The sequence below is a fragment of the Balaenoptera ricei genome, chromosome 3, assembly GCF_028023285.1.
Source record: "Balaenoptera ricei isolate mBalRic1 chromosome 3, mBalRic1.hap2, whole genome shotgun sequence".
Classification (NCBI taxonomy): domain Eukaryota; kingdom Metazoa; phylum Chordata; class Mammalia; order Artiodactyla; family Balaenopteridae; genus Balaenoptera; species Balaenoptera ricei.
In genome coordinates, this window is record NC_082641.1 from 170,129,841 (window position 1) to 170,138,200 (window position 8,360).

An 8,360-nucleotide genomic window follows, 5' to 3' on the forward strand; every position below is an offset into this window, starting at 1 on the left:
AAGCAGATTAGTGGTTGCCTGGCACTAAGGGACGGGGAATAGGGACTGCTAATGGGGACAGGATCTCCTTAGGGGCTGATGAAAATGTTCTAGAACTAGCTAGAGGTGATGGTGCCCCAACACTGAAAAGGAATGCTAAGGAATTGTACACTTTCAAATGGTATATGAATTGAACCACAGTAAAAGCAAAACCAGCCCAGACTGCATAGACAGGCAGGCTCCTCCTGCCTTTGGCACCCCTCTGTCCCCTCATCTCCATTCTGTGAGGACAGGTGAGGCCCCTGCCTGCCCTCCACCGGCCACGCTCCCAACCTCTGCTACTGCACGAGGGGAAAGCATCCGGCGCCAGCCTGAGCTGTCTCCCTATGTGTCCCTGGGCCTCACCTTCACCTTCTGGACAATGGGCCCCTCAACCTTCCTCAGCCTGGAATTCCAGCTGAGATCCAGACTCAAGACGGAGGACAAGGCCACCCCAGGTTCCTCAGCACCTGAGGGCAATAAACCACTAAGCCCAGTCTCTTCCTCCGTGCTTTTATTTTTAAAAAATAACTGTACAAAAGAGAACAATTTAAGGCTTAACGGAAATGTAGAGTCCCAGGTGAGGGTCCTGCCTCAGCCCAGGCTGGGACTCTGCACTTGGGGGCTTGTCCAGCTGCCCCATTATGTTTTGTCCCTCCAGGACACAGGGGGTGCCCAGAAGAAGCACACTGGCCCTGCTGTGTCACCCCAGGCTGACCTCTGTCCCCGCAGCCTGGTTTAATGTTCTGCTGTCACCATCTTGAAATCCTGAATTCTTGAACAAGGGGCCCCACATCTTCATTTTGCAAGTGATGGATCCGGTCTTGTCTGTCCCACTCTGAACCTGGGTTTCTCGGGCCATACAATACCCAGGCAGCTCTCACGTCCTGGAGTGTGTGGAGGGGCCCCCAGGCAGCCTAGCCTGGGCCAGGAATCTCTGGCTTTCAAAGGTTTCAAAGGCTGGAGTCGCTGCCCCTGTTGCCCTGTTGCCCCACACAGCTCTGATGACCTGCTTCCCTGAATGCCTCATTCCTGGGCCCTCTCGCCTGCCGGACCTTGCAGTGTGGCCTCGACTGAGGCACTTGCTCTCTGAGCCCCAGTTCTAAGATGAAGGGGGCAGTCTCCAAACATCACTCAGCTCTGACCTTCTTCGACTTTTCCTTCCGCTTGCTTGCCTGCCCTCCGAGCTCTTATTCATGCACCAAAGCCTCAGCTAAAATGCCCTTTCCTCCAGGAAGCCTTCCTGCTCCCCCTTTGGACTCTCCCAGCTCTTGGTCCCTTCCTCTGGTCCTATGGGCCTGGAAGTATTTATGTCTGGCTCTGTCTCTCCCAGACTGGAGGCTTCTGGGGGACCACAGGCTGGCACAGACAGGTTGAACAGTCTCTCGGATCTTATGGTGGGCATTTGATACCTTATGAGAACCAGTCCAGATATGTCAGACTCCAGACTGGGAGTCTCTTCCTCTGCTCTGTGTGATGTTGGAATGGCCCTGCCCCGTTCTGAGACTCGGTTTCCCCAACTTCAGCGCAGTCAGGCTGGTCTGCTCTCGATCCAGCCACTCCTCGCTCATGTCCACGCTGGCTGGAAGCACGTGTACAGCCTCATCCCTTGAAGTTTCCACTTGCCACTCAGCAGGTCATGCAGCGGGGCCTCATGGCCTCTGAGGGTGGGTTTGGATCCTCCTGCGGGGGGGCGGAAATGATCCCATCAAGTCTCAGGAGGCCCTGGAGGCTCAGAAACACCCCTCCCCACCCTCCTCATCTCCACTCCCACACTTGGTCAGGGGTGACACCTAGGAACAGACTAAGGTGCAAGGTGGGTTCAGGCCCTTGCACCTGTATGGGGATGTATAGGAGTTCCATCATTACTTAAAACTCATCTGTGGCTCTCCACCCTCATCTTGGCTCTCAGGGCCTGGAGAGCCACAGGGGCTTCTTGAACCCCCTAAGCTCACCTCAGAGTACAGGGGTGGCGGGCGGTAGCGGAACTCCTGGATGTAGGCAAAGAAGGGGCCTTCAACACCCACGTCAGGGTCCTGCAGTAGTCGGAAGGGGCTCTGCTCCATGGCTGCCACCTCCTCGTCGGCCACCACATCTGAGTACTCGGGAGGCGCTGGAATCGAGAGACGGGGTGGGTGAGGCTGGTAAAGGAGGCGGGGAGCCCCAGAATTGGGGACGATGGCTGGGAGCTGGCTTGTGCCAGTTCTGGGGCTGCTGGGCTGTGTGCCCTTGGATTGGGATCCTGGGGGAATTCATACTCCCAACGACTGTTACTGAGCACTTTCACAGATGGGGGCTTCAAGGCTGGGGGAGGGAGTCAGCCAGGCACCTGCCTCCCTGCCCACCCATGCCCCCCACAGCAGGATGGAGAGCTCACCTTCAGGTCGCTCTGGCAGGACCCCCAGTCCCCAGTCCAGCAGGAAGCTGGCATGGCTGCCCACGCTGGACGAGCGGCTGCCGAAAGGATGCAAAGGGATGGTGCCGATGACCAGCGGCAGCTCCAAGAGCAGCTTGGATGAGCCCGGGATGTCCACGCAGACCTGGAGGAAGGAGCCATGACAGAGGGTGCCCAGGCAGCCTCGGCCACACCCTCCTTCTACAGGAGGCCTTGATGGGGGGCGGGGGGACCCCCAGCCTGGAGGACAGAGCAGACGCAGCCACCCCAGCCCCCGAGGATACTCTACCTTGAGCGTGTAGTCCACATGTAGCACGCGGCAGTGCAGAATAGAGGGACCCACAGGAGGGATCCGCAGCGCCCGGCCCTGCCACAGTGCCCGCCGCCCGGGGCCCACAGGCTCCCCTGAGAGACTAGCCACCACTGCTCGTTTCTGTTTGCGGGCACCTCGCGCCATGAAGGTCTGTGTCTGGACCACGGCCGCCCGCGGCAGCACTGGGCGCGTGGAGCCGTTGTCGATCTCGGCGAAGACGGGGATCACCTCACCTGTAGGGTGGGATGGCAGGGCCTCAGTTTCCCCACCTGCAACCCTGACATGGGCCTTCTTCCCAATCCAGCCCCTCCCACCTGCTACCTGGTGTATAGCCCTTGCGGTCGATCTTGGCTGAGAGGGAGACAAGGCCACGGTTACTGTACCAGGATCGGGCGATCTTCTCCCGAGCTCCCGCTTGAGGGGCCTGGTGGGGTGGAGGGAAAGGACATGAAATGCATCCCACTGTGCCAACCACAGACCCCGTGAAGCTTCTAAACCACCCTCAGCTGAAGGAGGATTTGGGGCAGGGCCTAGTATCCTGGTTTCTTTTTAACATTCTAGAAACTATTTGTAAAATGGATCCAGGAATATAACCCACCTCATTCAGCTGAAAACAAGCAAACAAGCCAAGCACTTAGTGCGTAATGAGTGCTTAGTAAGCCATTATTATTGCAAGCTCTGACTGTGTCCCATTTCACGGAGGAGGCACAGGAGGCTCAGAGAAGGCGAGACACTCATCCAGAAACACACAGCCAACTGGTGCCCCTGGGACTTGCACCTGGCTCCACTGGACTCCACAGGCATTCCCATGCCTACCTCCCCCACTGCCTCCCTCCCTGCCAGGGCTCAGCTGTGACCCCCACTTTGAGAAGGGAGTGAGGAGCCAGTCGCCAAATAGCCAGGACCCTGCCTGTGGTGCTCCCATCCCACCTCCCCAAGGGCAGCAGCTCACCAGCAGAGCCGGTGTGTTGATGTCCACAGGCTCGATAACAGTAAACACCTTCCTTGCCCGGCGGGCAGGGACCCAGGGCCGGTGCAGGGTGGCTTTGATGCAGTATCGGACGCTGCCATGTTTGCCTTCAAATGAAGTCACTAGCGTCCTGGGGGTGGAGGAAAGGGGCTTCAGTGGGTGAGATCCACAGACAACCGGGTGGGAGATTCCCAAAGACGTACAGGGATGAGAAACACGAGGCACTCCTGGGGGGCCCCCCCGGGAGACAGTCTTGCGGCTCGGGGGTCCCCAGATACCGAGCAGTGGAGTCCCAAACCTGGAAGGGGCTGCAGACTTAGGGACTCCCCTGCAATCCTCCACCCCATTTGACTTACGGTGGCAGCTGGAAGCTGAATGGGAACTCATGGCGTCCAGGAGGCAGCGTTGTCATCTCTCCGGTGTCTGCAGGTAGGAGCAAGAAGGGGAGGCTCAGTGGCTGTGAGGGGCTCCCGGAGCGCGCAGCACGCGCCGTGCAGGGGTCCCCAGGTGGTACCTGGCGCGAGTAGTGTGGCACGGTGGCTCACAACCTCTACGCGCTCGCTGTAGCTCTGCGTGTACGCGGTGCTCGAGCCTGCGCTGCGCGACTCGGTCCAGTGTACGTGGGCGCGACCCCGCGCGCGCAGCTTCAGGGCGCCCACGCGCGCCGAGCCCGCCAGCTCCAGCAGCACCCGGCCGGCCACCGCCTGGCCGCCGCTGAACACGGGCTCGGCGCCCGCGTTCGCACCATCCAGTTGCACCACCAACGCCTTCACCTTGTCGAACAGCATCGCGGCTGGGATACGAACTCGCGGCGCGCGGTCCCTGGCTTCGAACCCGCGACGCGGAGGCGCGAGGTGCGGACGCTGCAGCCTGAGAACGCGAACCCACCAGGCGCGCGCAGGCGCACTCGCTGATCAGGCCAGAAACTCCTCACTGCCTGCGCCGGCGCCGCATTTATACGGCAGGGAGGGGCGGGGCGAGACGCAGGGCCCGCCCCCGGAGAGGAATACGCCAATGGCGCGCCGAGAGGCGTGGCTCCGCCCACGCGTGGAGCAAAATAACAACAGCCCAGGCTCGCGACCCGCTGCCCTTTACCCTAGTGCACCCTGGGGTGAAACTAAAGCACTGCGGGACAGAGCAAGGATCTCTCAGACTCCGGGGGTCAAGAGGAAGAACTGAGGCCTGGAGGACTCGGGCCTGAGGTCATCCAGCAAGAGCATTCTGCCGTCGGTTTAATCATCAACCGGCCAGCTACTTGCAGACGTGACTCGATGCACGTCCAGCCCGAGCTGGAAGGGTGTGTTAACAGCCAGGCCCCAATCGAGGCCCTGAGAGCCTAGGACTAACTACCTCGGGCCTCAGTTTCCCGCGCCCTGTGCAATGGGGGAGGGAGGAAGAAGTGGATGGGGCCTCCCTCCACTCGGGCGCCTACTGCCCCCTCCTCTGATTTGAAACCCGCTCAGCTGGCTGACCCGGGCTAGTGACAACCATTTGGAGCCTGAGTCTCCACGTTTGTAGAGCCAGAAGAAAATCATTCCCGACCTCAGAGGGTTGTGCATGAATCACGGTGTAGCCCCTACTCGACCCCTCCCAGAGCCTCTCTCCCGAGTCATCAGCCCGCTCCTGACACTGCCAGTCGGCTGCGCCTCAGCGCTTTTGCCCCGACGTTCCTTTCCAAACCTTCAGCACCTGCCCTCCCTCCCCCGCCTCCGCAAACTCCTACTTGTCCTCTAGGCCTAACTCTTCCTCTCACAGACAGAGTCGAGTACCGGGGAAGCTCACGGAATCCCCGGATTCAAGGCTGCGGTGTGCCCTTGGGGCGGTAAACCGTCTGTGGACCTCAGTCTCCTCGGAGAAGAACCACATGCAACGGTTTCCTAGTTGGGAGCTGACTGATCGCGATTTGCGGAGCGCCTGCGCCCTCTGGTGACAGAGGGATGCACTGCTGCTTGAACCCACCCCCTCCCTAGTTTGGCCATCCCCTTTGAGTCTGGCTCAGGCCACACCGGGACCCCCTGAGGCCAAGGCACACCCAGCGGGCGGCAGCCATAAACGGACACAACCAATCAGTGATAGGGGTAAGGGCAGGCCGGAAGAGAGGGGTAGAGGCTGTCCACTGAGTGATCACCCTGGGGGGGGGGGTACCCGGAGGAGGGGGCTCTGGGGCTGAAATAAGGGGCCAAATAGAGCCTAGAAAGAGGACAGGAGGCTATAAGCCCAGGAGGAGGTGGGAAATGGAGTGACCCTGGGGGGATGGGAAGGCTCTTTTGGGTTTTTTGTTTGGTTTGGTTTTTTTTTTTTTGGCCACACCGCACTCGGCTCGAGGTATCTTAGTTCCCCAACCAGGGATGGAACCCACGCCCCCTGCAGTGGAAGCCCAGAGTCTTAACCACTGGACGGCCAGGGTAGTCCCAGGAAGGCTCATTCTGAGCCAGTGCCCTCAGTCCGTTTCACAGATAGGTCCCCAGAGGCCCAGAGAGGGGCAGGGCCTCACTAGAGGTCACAAAGCAACTCCACAAGCTTCACCCCTCCAGTATCTTAAGGAAGCTACCAGTGAGTGGGACCAGGAGGACTGTAGGGTGAGACCAGCCCCAATTTCCCTCGAGTCACAGGGAAAGGGAAGTGACTACAGGGCCCCTTCCTGCCTCACCCCTTGCCGGCTATGCCTCGGTTTCCACAGCTGCTCAGGCCCCCACACCTGGGGGCCGTTGGGACAAGTTTGCAAGCCTGTAGGCAAAGCATCTAGTGTGTGCACTGCTGGAAAAAAGGGGGCTGCGGGGGGGAGCCAGGTTCGAGCTGCTTCCTGCTTCCACCCATCTTGCAGATGGGTATGGTGAGGTCTGCCTTCCCCAAGAGGAGGTGGCCAGGGCAGCCCAGAGAGACCAACACCCTCCTCAGCCACATAGCACAGTGCTGGGGCACAGACTTACTCTTTCTGTTGGCCCTGTTCTGCTCCCGACTGGCTGTATGGCCTGAGGGTGGGGGACTGAGGTTCAGAGCAAGGTAGGGACATGCCCAACACCTAAGACTCCCAGTCTGATCTGACCCCACCCCAAGTCTTCTCCCTGCCTGGGATGCAGTCCCACCCGCTCACCTGCAAACACCACCAGAACCCCCAACCCAGCGAACAACCCTTCCTGTAAAAACTGGTAAGGGGCACTGGCAGGGCGTGAGACAGGGGCCTTCTCTGGGAATCAGAGACACCAGGCCTGGGGCTAACGTGGCATCCTAGAGTCCAGAGAGGAGGAACTCCCAGTTCCACCAAGGGATCCCCCAGACTCCATATGGGGGGGGGGCTCCCCACAGCATAGCCTCTAGGTCGAGGACGTCCCGGCTCTGGGGGGGGGGGCGCGCCCAGACCCTAGGAGGAGTTCCTGGAAAAGAGGGTTTTGGAGGGGGGTAGGTGGGTGGGTGTCCCAGGGTGTCCCACCCTGTAGGAGGGTCCACGCCCTGAGGAGGAGGTCTCCACCTCTTGAGAAGGGTCACCCGACCACACAGCCTCTAAGTCGAAAGGCTGGCTTTGGAGAGGGGCGCCCAGACCTGGGTAGAGGGTCCCGGGGGATCCTGGCTCGGGGTGGTGGGGGGGATGAGCGGCTCACCTCGGAGCAGCAGCTGCCGCCGCCGCAGGTATGTCTCGGCGGCCGCGTAGTCGCTGGACACCGCATTTACACCCACGCTTCGGCCCTCGAGCCAGTGGGTGACCGCCCCGCCGCGCGCCGCCACCTCGAGAGCTGTCACCCGCAGCGGCGACGCCGTCTCCAGCACCACCCGGCCGCACAGGCGCTCCCCACCGCGGTACGCGCCGCCCGGGTCCCGGGCCAGCTCCAGCGCGAAGCTGCGCACGCCCCCCGGGCGCATGGCTCGGGCCGGGGCGCACGGCGGGGCTGCCACACCTGGCGCGGGCCCGCCGGGCACCCGGCGACCAGGCGCACAGCTGGGGCGCGTCTGCAGCCCTCCCTGGTCTCAGCGTTGGTCTTCGCCGCGCCGGGCGCCCCCCGAGCGTTCTCTTGCTTCTGAGAACTTTGTGCGGGCGCCGCCGGGTCCCGGCCGGCGCGTAGCTGGCGGACTTCCTGGTCCTCCGCGTCAGCCCCGTGACGCGCTCGGGCCTCCGGGGACGTGCCGCCCGCGTGTCCGCGCGGCTGACTTTGCTACCCCCAGGGCGGGGCGGGCCCTGTTTTTTTGAGTCAGAGGCGGGCTGGGGCGGTTGTGGCTGGCGCGGAGCGGAGGCAGCCACCGGGCTCTGTCGTGTGGACTCATTCGTCCCGTACACGGCACCTTTGGACCAGGCGCCGCCCCAGCCTCCATCTGGTTGTTCCGCAAACACACCAAGTCTTGCTTCTTGGCCTTTGCACTGGCTGTCGCTGCTAGGAACGCCCTTCCCCACATCTGCTCTCCCACTCACCCACGCCCAAATGTCACTAGAGTCATGCTCTGGACTTATTTCTTTACGGCTCTGGTCGCTGTGTTTGTGACTGCTGTGTGTTTACTACGCCTCCTCCGTCAGACTGGGTGCTCCCAAGCGTGAGCACCGTGCCCTGTTTTCGGCACCCGATCCTACAGAAGAGGAAACTGCGGCCCCCAGAGGGGCAGCCACTGCCTACGGGCATCCACCGGTGTCAGAGTCAGGACTCGAACTCACGTCTGACCACAGCCCACTGACACCT

At 61.4% G+C, this 8,360-nt stretch overlaps 1 protein-coding gene across 3 annotated transcripts; it reads right to left on the reverse strand.

Moving 5' to 3' along the window:
* Positions 1 to 515: 515 nt before the first annotated feature.
* Positions 516 to 7,799, reverse strand: ARRDC2 (arrestin domain containing 2). 3 transcript variants are annotated; one of them, XM_059918113.1, is made up of 8 exons: positions 7,296 to 7,799; positions 4,053 to 4,119; positions 3,679 to 3,826; positions 3,048 to 3,150; positions 2,703 to 2,959; positions 2,396 to 2,558; positions 1,974 to 2,131; positions 516 to 1,701 (listed from the first exon to the last, which is right to left on the reverse strand). In XM_059918113.1, the coding sequence occupies exons 1-8, from the start codon at positions 7,552 to 7,554 to the stop codon at positions 1,648 to 1,650; spliced, it is 1,209 nt and encodes a 402-aa protein (XP_059774096.1). In that variant the 5' UTR covers positions 7,555 to 7,799; the 3' UTR covers positions 516 to 1,647. The 3 variants fall into 3 exon arrangements, with proteins under 3 accessions (XP_059774096.1, XP_059774095.1, XP_059774094.1); XM_059918112.1 differs by lacking the exon at positions 7,296 to 7,799 and adding an exon at positions 4,211 to 7,012; XM_059918111.1 differs by lacking the exon at positions 7,296 to 7,799 and adding an exon at positions 4,211 to 7,254 and having other exon boundaries at positions 2,396 to 2,959.
* Positions 7,800 to 8,360: the final 561 nt, after the last annotated feature.

Coding starts and splice junctions, on each gene's coding strand:
- ARRDC2 (XM_059918111.1), bottom strand. CDS start 4,484: ATGCTGTTCGACAAGGTGAAGGCGTTGGTGGTGCAACTGGATGGTGCG. Junction 4,120..4,210: donor TGCCACACTACTCGCGCCAG/GTACCACCTGGG, acceptor TCCTACCTGCAG/ACACCGGAGAGATGACAACG. Junction 3,151..3,678: donor TCAACACACCGGCTCTGCTG/GTGAGCTGCTGC, acceptor CCACCCCACCAG/GCCCCTCAAGCGGGAGCTCG.